At 46.8% G+C, this 15,077-nt stretch overlaps 1 protein-coding gene across 2 annotated transcripts in view; it reads right to left on the reverse strand.

The window, feature by feature from the left end:
* Positions 1 to 12,853, reverse strand: part of Skap1 (src kinase associated phosphoprotein 1) — a 282,046-nt gene extending 269,193 nt beyond the window's left edge. Inside the window, exon 1 of one of the 2 annotated variants that reach the window (XM_060386869.1) lies at positions 12,507 to 12,853. In XM_060386869.1, coding sequence (XP_060242852.1) covers positions 12,507 to 12,552 — 46 coding nt within the window. In that variant the 5' untranslated portion in view covers positions 12,553 to 12,853. The remainder of the gene's footprint in view (positions 1 to 12,506) is intronic. The other variant, XM_021642009.2, reaches the window with a different exon arrangement.
* Positions 12,854 to 15,077: the final 2,224 nt, after the last annotated feature.

Below are 15,077 nucleotides of genomic sequence, written 5' to 3' on the forward strand. Positions count from 1 at the left end.
TTGGTAGCTGATGGCTAAGAGAGGGAGAGTCCTTTTTCTTCAGGAATGCTGCCCTGGCTAGCAGCTCTACCTGGCTTTTGTCTGTCTTCGTGTGCGTTTGATACGTACTGGCCCCTGCTGTGCTCATTACGGTTTTACATCCAGTTTCCATGTATGAATTCGTTCCCCCATCACTCACTGTTCCATAACACTCTGCCTCGTGTCCGTAATCCACGACTTTGGGGATATCTTTGAGAATTTGGGTGAGAACCCTGCTCAGCGTCTATGCTAGCTCAGGAGGAGGCACAGCCTCTCACACTACAGAGAACTTCTTTTGCTAATTTAAGTATTTTCTCGTGGGCCCTGCCTGTAAGTTGCTGTATCCTGTGCCCACTCTGTCCAAAGTCCAGTCTTAGCAGGCATTTTCCTACTTCCTGTTTCCTCGTCCACTTTGGAGGATATTAATAATGCCTGTCTCATAGAATTTATATGAAGATACCTGATATCTGAAAACGAGTTAAAACGTTTGAAGATAGTAGATATCTGAAAATGAGTTAAAACAGTATATAGAATGTATTAAACCTAAGAGCCTGGTAATTAAAACTAAGAAAATAATAATAATAATAATAATAATAATAATAATAATAATAAAAGTAACAAACAAGAGAGGGGTAGATAACTTCATTCTTAAAACTTAGAATTAATTAGAAAATGGAATTTTTAGACACACACAAACACACACACATGAAATGGTCTATTTATAGCAAGGTGAGTAGAGCCTACCTCCTCATAAATCACACAAGAACAGATTAGGAAAAAAAATAAAACATTTAATGCCATCTCAAAGATTCTGCAAAGCAAAATTTCAACTGAAAAATTAGAGTAGAAAGCTGTTTGTTTAGGAACCTATGGAGGTGTAAAACATTCATAACTAGATAACGACAGAAACACTGTGGCCAACTTCTCTCCCTCCACATAGTTTCTCACGGAAATTACCAATAGACTCGAAAGGATAGAGGACCTCCAAGGACCGGAAAGGAGTTCCTCGTAAGTCTCCCCTCCTGGAGGCACGCAAGAAGGGGCCGACAAGATAAGCAAAGACATGCTTGCAAATTTTCATGTGGAAAAGAAGCTGGGGGACGGTGGGGCGTAACTGGGTTATTTGAACTTCATCCTGAAAACAGGTTAGAGGTTCGGACCACCCCAACCTCTGACCTCTCGGCGAGAACTTCCTCGAGGTGAAGGCCACAGCTCTCCGCCGGTTCCGGGTCATTTTCAAGGAGCAAGGTTCTCGGAGTCCCACCCCTTCCAGATCCCACGCTTCTGCGCACACTCTGTCCTGGCTATCCAGGCTTAGAACAGCCGTCGCCACCAGGAACCTTCAGGAGAGTTTGACAGTATCTGGAAACTTTTGATGGCCACCACTGGGCAGGTTGCTGCTGGCATCTACTGAGTAGAAGGTAGAATTTCTAGAATACACAGGACAGCCCTAACAGCGAAGGCTTTCCTAGCTCAAAGGGTCAGCGGTTTTTCAGGTTGAGAAGTCCTGGCTTAGACCTAGCTTCTTCCTCAATTTCCTCAAAGCACCATTGGCTTGCCAGGTCTGTGAACACAGAAGACATTGCCTTCTGGTGGTGCAGCAGGAGTGAGAGGGGTTTACACAGCAGTCACTCAAAGGATTTCCTCGTTCCTAAGCACCCGAACCCCTGTTAGCACAGCGTACACACCCCCTAGTCCTCTGTGTGATTTAGTTCCAAGCCTTCTTACATTTTCTCCCTTGTTCCTATGCAAGACAAAATCAAATGACTTTTGTTTTTCCTTGCTAGTAGTTGCTGCCTGTCTGTTCACTGCCTCAGCCTTCAACAACACCCCAGTCACAACAAAAAGAAGTGTCTTCCTGGCAGGGACAGAAGGAGGGGTGGTGCTGTTGCAAGGCTCACACCGATAATCCGGCACTCAGGAAGGAGACGTAGGCAGACCACTGTGAGTTCGAGGATAGCCTGGTCTACACAGTGAGACTCTGTCTCTAATAATAATTAATGATGATGATGAGGGCAATGATAATAACAGTAATAATGACGATGTTATTCCCCTAACAATGACAGCTCATTTCCGAAGAGAGATTCTAGAAGTAGCTATTACGATGATATTTTTAACTAATTTCATTAAGTACAGTGCATAAGCAGTTTTTAATCTTTTTAAATATAGAAAGAGATAAGGTACGTTTTAATCTTACCATCGTCTGAGGATCTTAACATATTGACGTAACTGTCATAGATCTAATTTTGGTCATGTTACAAGCCATTACACCCTGCAGAAATCTTGTAATTTCGGCAACACTTGTTCATATTTATTTCCCCCTGTGTTTCCAAGTTCATTGCCTGCTTTTCTGGCCGGCCGGTGCTGCGCGATAGGCCAGGTGATTATAACAGACGGCTGTCGGGAGCCGAAGTCTTCAAGTGCCGCTGTTTACTCTTACTTTTGGCTTGTATGTGGGAGGTGGGACCGACTGAGCTTAGAAACAGGACAGCCTTAGCCTCCGAAGAGCAAGTCTTTCTGAAGACTAATGACCGACAGGATAATTTATGAAAATATGTAAATTCTCATCTCAGAGAACCGAGGAGATGGCTCGGTGGGTTAGGAGTTCAAATCCCAGCACTGATTTAAAAATAATGATAATAATTTTTAAAAAGCCTGACACGGCCATTCGGGCATATTTGTAACATCAGCACCAGTCAGGGAGGGGAGAACAAATGGATTATTGGGGCCTCCTGGCCTCAATCCTAGCTCCAAGTTCAGTAAGAGACTCTGTCTCAAAAGAATAAAGCAGGAAGTGACAGGAAGGCACTCACCATCTTTCTTTTGCCTCTGCAGGCACACCTACACATATATGTGTTACGTATACCACACATGCACACACACACACACACACACACACACACACGTGCGCGCGCACATTCCTCCTCTAGCATGTTTTTCCTAACATGTTGACGTTCTTTTTTTAAAAAATTTATTTATTTATACCAGTGCTCTGTTTTCATGCACACCAGAAGAAGAAATCAGATCTCATTACAGATGGTCATGAGCCACCATGTGGTCGCTGGGAATCGAACTCAGGACCATCCTAAGGAAGAGCAGCCGTGCTCTTAACCGCTGAGCCGTCTCTCCAGCCCCCACTGTTGACATTCTCATACTGGTTTGCTATGGAAAAATAAGGCGATAGCGATAGATCACACAATAGGACTTTCACGGAAACGTGCTCAGTAGTAGATATCTGTGTTTATACTTCGTTGAACTGTGTAATACTTTGAGTCAACTAAGATACCACATATTATAACTTGTGTGAAAAAACACGATACCTCAGTAAATATCTGAGTCCGGCTGGAGAGACGGCTCAGTGGTTAAGAGTTCGAAAGCTCGAACGCCTCTTGCAGGGGACCTGAGTTCGGTTCTCAGGACCCAGATCAAGTGGCTCACACCTGCCTAGAACTCCAGCCCCAGGGGATCCAGCACACTCTTCTGGCCTCTGTGAGCTTCTGCACTCACACACACATACCCCTTCCGGACACACACACACACACACACACACACACACACACACACACTTTAAAAATCTATTTAACACCCCAGGTGTGATGACGCACACCTTGGATCCCAGAACTCAGGGAGGCAGAGGCAGGTGGATCTCTGTGAGTTGGAGGCCAGCCTGGTCTACAGAGTGAGTTCCAGGACAGCCAGGGCTACACAGAGAGACCCTGGCTCAAAAAAGCAAGCAAGCAAACAAACAAATATATATACATATATACACATATATATATTACTCTATTTTGTTACTTTGTTTGTTTTGTTGTTTGCTTGTTTGGTTTTGGCCCTAGTGATTATTTGCCAGACAATTGTTCTAGCACTGAACTGTATCCCTCTACCCCTAGCTGAGCCCTTTACCTCGCTAAGGAAGGGTTTCTCTTGTTTCTTCCGTGCTGTGGATTAAATGCTAGCTGCCCCGGAGATTCTGAGTGATTAGGTGATGATTCTCCTGTCCCTGCTGCTTGTGTCACCGTAGGAGTGCTTGCGTTACAGGTGTGGGCCGCTGCATCTGGATGTGTGTGTGTGTGTGTGTGTGTGTGTTGCACGTGAGTGTGAGTTGCTAAGATCAAATCCAGCTAATCACCAGCCTTGGGGGCAAGTGAACCACTGAGTCATCTCCCAGCCTCCTAACTGAATGTTAATAAACTTGCTTCGAATGAGACTTCTGTCAAAACATTTTTCTTTCTTTTTTACCTTGCTGGTAACTTTTCGTGTGCCTATCTATTCATCACTATAAATTCGTCTTTCTTCCATCCTCCTTCCATTCCTCCTGCTCTTCTTTCCTTGCATTTTTTTCCTTTCTCGCCAGAAATTTATGAACATGAAATTCATAGACATGAAACACACTACTCTGTCAAACCAAAGGCCTCCCACTTATTGCCAGCGCTTGTCTAGTGCAACACTGAGCCATGCCACCAGCTCAGGGGCACTAATCTTGACTTTGGCAAGCAAACACCCGTGAGGATGCCGCACAGATCAGCACAAAAAAGCTTCTGCCCTTCTAGAATCCCTAACACTCACTCGGTACCTCTCCTCAAAGCCGACCAGCATTCTTACTTTCTGTCCTAAAAGATTCTGAAATTTCGAACACTCGAGTGTCTGTGCTCAACAGAGTGTTTCTGAGATTTATTTACACTTGTGTGTAATAAAAAGTCTAACACACTTTGTCACTTTTTGTCACGTAGCGTTCCGTCATTTGAACAAATTGCTCAACAGCTGTCCCGTCACTACCAGATAATGGGGTGTTTTCAGCTGTGGACCCCACAGGGTCATATATTTGAACGCTTGGTCACTGTGTGAAAGGATTAGAAGGATTAGGAGGCGTGGCTTTGTTGGAGGAGGTGTGTCACTGGGCCTGGGCCTTGAGGTTTCAAAATCCCATAGCACATGTCAGGCCCAAGCTCTCTCTCCCTCTCTCTCCTTCTCTTTCTCTCCCTCTCGCTGCCTACAGATCAGAAGGTAGCTCTCAGCTCCTGCTCCAGCACCTGCCTGCGTGCCACCATGCTTCCTGCCATGATGATAACGGACTAAACCTCTGAAACGGAAAGCCAGCCCCCAGCTTAAATGCTTTCTCTTGTAAGAGTTGCCTTGATCCTGGTGGCTCTTCACAGCAACAGAACAGTGATGAAGATGGAATGCTTATGCTATGAGGCGAAATACTCATTTTTTTTTTCCTTAGGCAAATTTCCAACGGTTAAATTATTAGGTATTGGGTGGGAATGAATTTAATTTCAATCAGTGTTCCAAAGAGACTGTATGTAGGCAGTTCATGAGAACATCACCTGCTTCATGTCTTCACTAATGTCGCTATTGTAAACTGTGGAAATGACTCAGGGAAATACTACATCCGTAGGGTATTTACACATGACACAGAGGAGCGCTTGACTGTTTATTTGTTTATTTGTTTGTCTGTTTGTTTATTATTGTATTTAGTGTGGCCGGGATCACAAGCCATGGCATGCGTGTGAAAGTCAGAGGATGGCTTTCAGGAGTCAGTTGGAACTCAGTGTCAGTCCTTTTACCCCCACAGCCAATCTGCCAGCCCAGTCTTAGACTTTTTAACTCGAATCAGCCCCGTCTCCCTCCCGACCCATCAGTGCGTACACACAAACACTCTGCACGTATTTAAGCGCCTGGACGATATTTCGCATTTGGCACTCCTGTTGGTGGCTGCTTGTGTTGTTGCCATTTTATTTCTCTATTTCCACAGCGCTGCAGAGGTGATCCCCATCTGTGCATGGTCCTGTACACAGGCAAATATTTCCACGGGAAAGATTATTAGATTCCCAAAGGGAAAGCATTGACACTGGAGGCTGAGGTTGGCCACCAGTCAACTGAAGCTTCACCTGAAGTCCTCGCTGTGACTTAGCCCCTCCCCCTCCCCGTTATGTTTTCTCTGTGTTGTAAGTATGCGGGCGCTTTCATTGTTTCATCTACAGTAAACAGAAGAAGAATTAAAAATATAAACACTACACGGCTTCAGGGTCGTCAGGCAGAAACCGTCATCAGTTCAAACGACCCACAACCTCAGCCGGCAGGTTCTCCGCTGTGTACTGGCAATTTCCTGAAAGTAAAAAAACATGAGGCTGGTTTCGGGTGGTGGAGCTCACCTTAATCCCAGCGCTTTGGAGGTAGAGGCAGGTGGGTCTCTAAGTTCAAGGCCAGCCTGGTCTACAAAGTGAGTGCCAGGACAGACAAGGTTACACAGAGAAACTCAGTCTTGAAAAGCAAACAAACAAACAAACCAACAAGGCTAGTGGAGATCTTAGCCTTATTGTCAAGTTTTACTTCTTAACAAAAGGCCAAAACGTACGCTTAAGGGAAGCAGAGGCAGGTAGATCTCTGTAACTGGGCCAGCCTGGTCTACATAGCAAATTCCCACCCAGCCAAGGCTATCTAGTGAGACCCTGCCTCAAAAAAGAAAAAGACAATTAGTTGTCTAATCTAAATTTTGATATTAAGCTTTAAAATGCATTCGTGACGGAGTGAAAGTGGCCAGGCGGTGGTGGCGCACGCCTTTTGATCCCAGCTCTTGGGAAACAGAGACCGGCAGATCTCTGAGTTCAAGGCCAGCCTGGGCTACAGAGTGAGTTCCAGGACAGCCAGGGCTACACAGAGAAACCCTGTAACATCGTCTTTCCCAACTTTGGTACTTTCATTGAACTGGTCCGTAAATAGACAAGGTTTCCATGAAGACTGCTGGTAAAGGGATGGGGAAATGAAACACTAAAGTTTAGGGGTTTGATTTTACTGGGGTATTTTGCTTGTTTGTTTGTTTGGTTTTGTTTTTCCAGACGGGGTCTCTTTGTGTCGCCTTGGCTATCCTGGACTCCATTTTTAGACCAGGCTGGCCTCAAACTCACATCGACCCACCTGCCTCTGCCTCTCTGAGTTCTGGGTTTAAAGGCGTGTGCCACCACGACCGGCTTACTGGGGTATTTAAAAGTGACTGCAGAACTCCCACCGGTCCCATAACTCCCCACGCACCTGTAATAAGGAATCGGGAATCGATGCTTTTGTTTCTTCTACCAAAGGCCATCATGTGACTTGGCAGAGGCCAGACCTCTAACCGCCTAGTTTCTTCCTTCCAGTAATGTGTGACTTAAAGGTTAACCCAGAAGGCCTGGGATGGGGCCCTGGAAACCTCTTCTCCCTTTCAGTTTTCTTTCCTCTCCTCCACAGTCCCTACCTTCCCTAACCACTCTTTACCCACAGGCTCCTGTCCTAGAGGGATTTTATCGACCTCTAAGGCTCTGGTTGCTTCACAGTGTTCCGAGTGATAAATCGACAGCATGAACTAAACGTATTCACTTTAGTTAGGGAAAAAAAAAAAAAGTTAGTGCTGGGCGTGGTGATGCATGCCTTTATTCCTAGTACTTGAGAAAGAGAGAGGCAGTAGCAGGTGAGTTTGAGGCCAGCCTGGTCTCACAGAGCTAGTTCTAGGACAACCATATCTACAAGAGAAACCCTGTCGGGGGGGGGGGGGGGAGGGAGGAAGAAAGGGAGGGAGGAGAGAAAGAAGTTGGTCTCACTGAAAACTTAAAGGGAAATGAGACCGAACAAGAGTCTTGTTCCTAGAATTATTTTTAAGTCAATAAATAGATGGTTGGGCCAGGTGTGCTTTACACGCCTTTAATCCCAGCACCTGGGAGACAGAGACAAAGGCAGGTAGATCTCTGTGAGCTGGAGGCCAGATTGGTCTACATAGTGAGCCCAAGGATACACAGTGAGACCCTGTCTCAGTAAAATAAAATAGACTATTTCCTAATGTTCACTTACATATTTTCTTATAGAAACAATGTTACCTCTCCAGAAAAATAAATCCAAAGAATACATGGAAATTTAAAAATCGATGGCAACAGGTGCCTGTTTGCTTTATGTTTTCTGGATTCAATAATGAAAAGTATCACTTTTATAATCACTAAATACTCACATCCTACCACACTGGCAGGATTCAGGGTCACCCATCTGCAAGACCCCCAGTAGCAAAAGTTAGAAAGAAAAAAAAAAAGAATGGTAAAGCAGCCAAACACACAGCCCAGAGCCACTCCTGAAAGCCTAAGGGCTGTTTACCAAGACAGCTGCTTTGGGCTGTTGAGATGGCCCAGAGAGTAAGGGTGCTCGCTGCCAAGGTGGTTCAGAAACCCAGCCACATGGTGAATGGAGAGAAAACTCCCACCCCAGACAGACAGACAGACAGACACTGTCTCTGTCTCTCTCTGTCTGCCTCTGCCTGTGTCTCTCTGTCTCTGTGTCTGTCTGTCTGCTCTGTGACTGTCTGTCTATCTGCCTCTGTCTGTGTCTCTCTGTCAGTTAATTCGTGTTTTAAAATTGATTTAGAATTGGTCAAAGATGCTTATGAGTCAGACTGTTTTAAAAGAACCTCCACTCTCTAGAGGAACCCAGAGCTTCGAGGTCCTCGCAGTCGGAGCTTCGCTGTGCGGAAAGAGGTTCTACTCTTTCATCCGCATCCACCTCTCCAGAACGGGAGAACCGTCTGGACGGAAATGGCTAATGACTGCTGGAGTTTAGCCTCAAGCCTCTGGGGTGCAAGGCTGGAGCTAGGGAGCTCACTGCAGCAGGCAGTCAAATCTGGGCTTCCTTCTGTGTTCCAGGCCCATATGGCGGGTCTATCAGCTCCCAGGGTGAAGTCGGGCGGGGTTGCTATCTGTCGCACCTCCTTCACACTTTCCTCTTTGGTTCTTACTTAAAAAGAATCATTGACAGAGAAGTATGTGTGTTTGGGGGTGGGAAGGTACCTAGAAAGACCAGGAAGAAGAGACTTGTTTGCATCTGTGCAACAAAGATTAGCAAACTGACATCACCCCATTGTTTTTGTTTTCGGCACCGTTATCACAAAACAAAAGCAAGAAGATAACTTCTACCTCTGAAGCCTGAGTGCTTGAAAACAGACCTGAATATTTCCTGTTCTCTCAGTAAGGCGGAAGATGCCCTCCGCTCCTTATCTAGCCCGCGCTTTATTCACTGATAGGGGACCAGTTTCTGGCCCGATAGCTCGGGAGAGCCTATTGGAAGAGGATGTTTCCTGGGTTACTAGAAGATTCTCGCACTTTGTAGTCTGCCAAGAACCCAACAAAGAAGGTGTTCGTTTGTTTATTTCATCTTGTTTTAATTTCCACTTTCCATGCACCCTAAGCCAAAAAAAAAAAAAAAAAAAGAAGAAAGAAAGAAACAATCACCCCTGGAGTTAATGGTCCTTTAACTTCTGAGCTTCTGTTTATCTTCATCATTTTTTTAGAACCTGCCTGACTATTCTTTCTTGATTAAAGAAGTAATTCATGACCTTTCTCACAAATCAACCGACTAAAGACGTGTGTCATAAAAATCTGCAGTTCTCACTGTCCTTAAAAGGACACCGTGGAGAGCCCGGGACACCACGTTTGCACTTTTCTGAAGCTTACACAAATCTGTATGACGTGTGGAACTTTTTTTTTTTTTTTTTCAAATAAAAAAATGGGCCATTGTATGTTCTACTATGTATTTCGCCTTTTTAGTCTTAAAAACATGCCATGGACACTTTGCTAGCCAAGACAGATGACAGACATACACATAGACAGATCTCCTGCATTCTTTGCAATGGATGCAAACTAAGATGGCTGTCCCATGATTCATTCAGTCATCACCTGCTTTTCCCACCTCACTGACATCTGGGATAAACTTTTGAACATATCTTTTTCAGGTCTTTAATTTCTCTAACAGGTTCCCAGAAGTGGGATTTCCGTGTCAAATGAGACATCTTCAGATGTTTAAAGTTTTATACTTGAAATTAATTTCAGGGCCTCATTATGCAAAATTTTGGCATAAACCTTTCACAGCGTTTTGCATATTTTACTTTTCTTGAGCGCACACATTATATCAAAAAATGTCCCTGTCATTTCATGTTCCTGTTGTTATAAATAAATAAATGTTTAAGTTATGGCTGTGACGGCCGGCATTAAATCACTGTGCAAATGCTTATGACTTGGTTTATGAAAGCGGTAATTCATGGTGGTGACTCCACCCCCATGCTGTGTGGCAGTGGCGGCCTCAGATCTCATATCCTGTGGCTCCCTCCCACTGAGCGGCTGTGTAGAGATCAAGGACCTACATATTTTCTAATTGTTAACAGTTAACTTTAAAAAGCGTGCGGGGAGGGGGGGCGTGTATCCAGCCACAGACAACAAATTGATGGCCATTTTGGATTTCTAATATCCACAAATTGTTTGTAACGCAATGAATCATTTTGCCGGTCCACACCAGAGACTGCATTCCATTAAAAATAGAAATAAAAATAAAAACCTATCACCAACACACTGCTATTATCACACACATCTTTCCAAAGCATACTCTTTAACCACTTCTCCGTAGAATCTTTGGTTCTATCCCGTTTTGACATTTTTTCCCCACTTCAGATTCAAGATCGCAACTCCAAGCTTAAAAAATGAAAAAGGTGAGATGGCTTTAAAGAAACAGTCAACCAGTGAAGCCCCTCAAAATGTAACCTCAGACTCCTCCATGTATTCTAAAGACTCCGGCACTATCAGAGATTGTTAAGACACAGCAAGTTTGATACAGAAGTATGTGACATGCAATTAATCTCCATTCATACCCTGCTCTGCCTGTCAGCAAACAAAGGTTCTGCGTTAGAAGGAGATCTGAAGACTTCAATTAAAAACAGTCAGCTAACAAGAAAATAATCTGAGCTAAAGGAAGGTGGCAGGTGCAAAAATGAGTTGTTTGCCGAAGTGTCAGTTTTGAACAATAAAGCCCTGCACATCAAAAAAAAAAAAAAAAAAATGTCGGAGGGGCGGATGGCGCTGCGTCGCCAGCCTCTGAAAATAGGAGGGAATTTTCTATCAAGGCCGTGGCACAAAACTGAAGGATCATCTAACAAGCTTGTGATATGGGTTTCTTCTCGGAAGATGACTGACACCAACAAGAGGAAACACTGTCTTTAAATGCTGGGGTAGAAATCAACTTGGGACAGCAGCCCCTTCTCCAAAAACCAAAGGCCAGTTAGAGCCTTCCTTTATGTATCCAGTACTGTGCCGGTTAAATCCTTCTGTCCTCCAGATAACTCTTTTTGTTACTACAGTTTAGATTTCACTTGGTTCATGGTGTAACCAGATCTTGGGTGGCTTAGAGGGTGTAGTTTAGTGGTGGACCATCTACCTAGCATGAGTAAGGTCCTAGGTTCAACCCCCTAACTACAAGGGTGGGGGGGATGGTTCGGTAGTTAAAGCTGTTCGCCGCCAAGCCTGAAGACGTAAGTTCGATCCCCATCACCCAGAGAATGAAGGAAGGAGGCAGCCCACCAGCTGCCATCTGAACTCCACAAATGTGCCCTGGCACATAAAACCCCCAACGCATACTCTCCAAAAATAAACAAATAAAATGCTTTCATAAAACGGACGTTGGAACCATCGCCTCAACAGAAACACCTCGCTGACAGCTCTTACGGGGAAGCAATCCTGAAGAGAAACAGTGCCACAAACAGAAACCAAAAGCACTCGCCAAATCCTCGATTAGGAGGCATTTATACCAAGATAACAAGGTAATGGAGATATGAAACCAATTAAACTGGAGAGAAGCTGAGAAGAATGCAGCTCGCCAAAATCATGACCTGCCCAAAGCAGGCCATCTGTTAACCGTGCCTCAGAGATGCTGCCTGAGTGCCAAAAGCCTTAATTCTGTGCGGTTTCCTCTTGAGACCCCTGTGCAACTGCAGATGCCCTGTCCTCCCAGGAAGGCCAAGTCACAGGAGAGCAAAGGAACACTGACTCTCGTCCTGTGAACCAAGAGCATGATACTCCCCATCAGGGAAGTCCCTCCGTGGGAAAGTGTGATCTTAACTCTCAACGGCCGGTTAGACTCCTACTCTGGGCCTTCCCTGGGGTTTTGACACCCCTACGAGACTACAGGCTGGTAAAGGAGGCCTTACACTTCCACACTTACAAGAAGCCTCCTAATCGCCAGGCTTGGCCCAAAGACCCGAAAATGTCCACAGATTCCGATAATGTTCACTGTGTTCCTAGGAAACATCTACCCATTTTCGAGGTGAGAGGACTCCCGCTCGGATGAGAGCTAATCGCTACACCCCCTTGGGCATTTCCTGGGAGACAGGTTCAAGACCAAGCAAGGTCCCAGGGGAGGCCATGAACCTGGCCTGCAAGACCTTAGAAACCTAGAAGTGATGCCCGGTGATGGAGATGCCTCGAAGGGACAGAGAGTGTGTAACTAACTCAAGAAGACCTGAAGACCCTGAGGTGGGAGAATGGGAGAGAGGATGGCTTTGGGGATTGAGGACTCTGGAGGCCTGGAGCTTCTATTAGGCTGAAAGACTGGTGCCCTGGTGTCTCCTTGCTGGCCTGCAGTCCAGCGCTGAAGGGACCTCCCGGAGGGGAGGGGTCAGGGCAGAGGTCTGGCCCTAGGCCAGGAGTTACCTTCCAGGAGCCAGCCGATCTCCTCTGGGAGGGCGACAGCCTGCATTTGGCACGGCGGGAGGGCGGCCGCGGCAGAAGGCGGGGACAAGGGGCGCGAGGCCTGCTCCGAAGGCCGCGGGTAGAGGGAGGCGAGCTGCACCCCCGGGGCACCTGTCCCTCGGCTGTCGCCACGGGGCCCAGGCGCAGGGCGGGGCTGCCGGCCGCGCGCCCAGGAAGCGGCGCGCGCAGCGGGCTGCGGGGAGCCGGGACCCTGGGCGCAGGTGCAAGCCGGGGCTCGCGCCCTTCAGTGAGGTGACACGCCGCAAGGTCAAGGGCGTGGCCCTTGGAGCCCCACACCGACACACCGAAAGACTGCCTAGAAGCCAAAGAGCCAGCAGTCTCAGTGGAAACAGCTAAGCCCCGAGCAAGCTCACTGTGGGGGGGGGGGGGGAGGAAGCTGGTCAAAGATTAAGATCAGATTTCCCGGTGATAACAGTCTTTTCAACGTTTGGGAGACTCGGCAGCAAAAGCATTACTGTGCCCCTCCCTCCGCGAGATAAAAAACTGTGAGAAGGTGGGAAACGGCTCTTTCTCTCGCAGAGCTGAGGAGCTGAGAAAGTGATCCAGGAGATCATAGGCCCGGGCCCTCTCCCTCTCAAAGTACAGTCGGTGCCCAAGTGTGGGTTGGACGTGGGTACCAAAGGTGTTCCTACAGCGTGAGCTTGGACAAAGGTACGTTGGACCCTGTTACTTTTTAAATACAAGGGGCCGTGAAGAAAGGAGAGCGAGCGACACGGGTGCGTAAGAAAGAACATAAATGGAAGAGAAAGACGGGAGTGCCTGTGGGTGTGGGTGTGCTCGGAGGGGCACCTGTCCGCGGCCGTGACCAGACTTCAAAAGCGTGGGAAGACTTTACAGGTGGAAAATTATCTAAACTACGTGGCATCTACCCCTCTCTTCACCTATATCATCTCCAGAATGTGTGTGTGTGTGTGTGTGTATGAGAGAGAGAGAGAGAGAGAGCACACAATATATAGGAAGGATTTGGAGTGGTGACTGAAGACATACTAAGAGGGAGGTAAGATGCTGGGTAGATCGGCCTGGGATGGGGATGATATTCAAAAGGGCGCAAGGCCAACAAATGCATGGGCACACACCCCGTGAAGGCCCAGTCTCGAGGTTAGAGACCTCCCTTTTGAGGGGTTTGGTGGTTTTCATCACATATCCTGACACCTAAGAAGGAATGGTACCTTGGTATCAGGGCCTCGTGACCCACCTCTAAGTTGCAACAAGTTGCACTGAAGGCATAGGGTCTGGTCAAGGCTGCCATGGAAACTGTCTCCTTGGTGCTGTTTCCTGCTGGCCCCAGATCGAGTACTGGCTGCCGCTGGGGACATTTCTCCTCACCTTGCTGTCCCCCTGATCAGAATGAGGCCACTCTAGAGTCATTTGAGGTGCACACACGTTTCAACATTGAGGCTACGTGGCTATGTCACAGTCTTCCCTTGGGAAACACAGAACTGTTCTTCAAACAGGGAGGGTGTAGGACTCCCTCTATAGCGAACAAACTTCCTCAATTTCTCTTTCAGGGATGAAAATAAATAATAAATAAATAAAGGACCCCCCCTCCTAGGATCCGAAGGGAAGCCAAAGTATCCGTCCCCCTTATTTAGGGACATCGGGCAGCATGGTCACAGAGGGTAGACAGGCACTAGCTGTTTGACCCCAGGCCTCGCTGCCTGGTCGGAGCTCACTCCCAGCCAAGGAGAAGCAGAAATCCACAGGGTGGATGTTCTCCGTGCGTTTGTCCCCCGATGGATGTCTGGGTTTTGGAGAGACGGAGGTAGAGGGAGGTGTGAGTTAGGTAATGTGTGGCGGTGACTGGCAGTTTCCAATACGCTCTTGTCATGTTGCATCAAGGCTCCTGGCTGCAGACAGGAGCCTGCCTCCACACATGAGTGCCGCCCCTCCTTAATCATCTGAGGCCCCTGGTTCGGCAGTCAGCCTCACTCCTAATGACATTCTGTTAAATGGACAAATTCCTTTGAAGCCTTGTCCTTCTTTGAAATCCAATTTCTCAGGAAGCCAAATCTGATTGGGGGTAGCCATGGAAACGACGTGGAGGAGTCTTACAGGAGGTGGAGAGAGGCAAAGCAAAAAAAAAAAAAAAAAAAAAAAAAAAAAAAAAAAAAAGCTAGTCAAGAGTCCTTTACTGCTATGTCGGAAATATCAAAGAGATCAAAGAGATCTGGAGAGCTTGGCAGGCGAGTCCCTTCCCAGGTCCTGTTCTGTGTGGCTGGGTACCATGTGGCTGTCATGGAAGAAAGCGGCCAGCTGTCTCCATGCACAGGCAGCGGTCCAGATCTGTCTGCCTTCCCCCTTCTTCCCCTCCCCCGCCCCAATTCCAACATCATCCCCCTTCTAGCCATCACCCCTTAAAGGCAAACAACAAAAGAATGACAAGGTTAAAATACAAGGCCCTCACAGATAAGAGGTCCCAGGGAGCAGAGACCACGAAATTAATCTAAAATTCCTTGTAATTAGATAAGATAAGGGTATCTAGAAAGAGGCAGAGCAGCCAGAAATGGAGTC

Source organism: Meriones unguiculatus, chromosome 7, assembly GCF_030254825.1.
Source record: "Meriones unguiculatus strain TT.TT164.6M chromosome 7, Bangor_MerUng_6.1, whole genome shotgun sequence".
In the NCBI taxonomy this organism is placed as follows: domain Eukaryota; kingdom Metazoa; phylum Chordata; class Mammalia; order Rodentia; family Muridae; genus Meriones; species Meriones unguiculatus.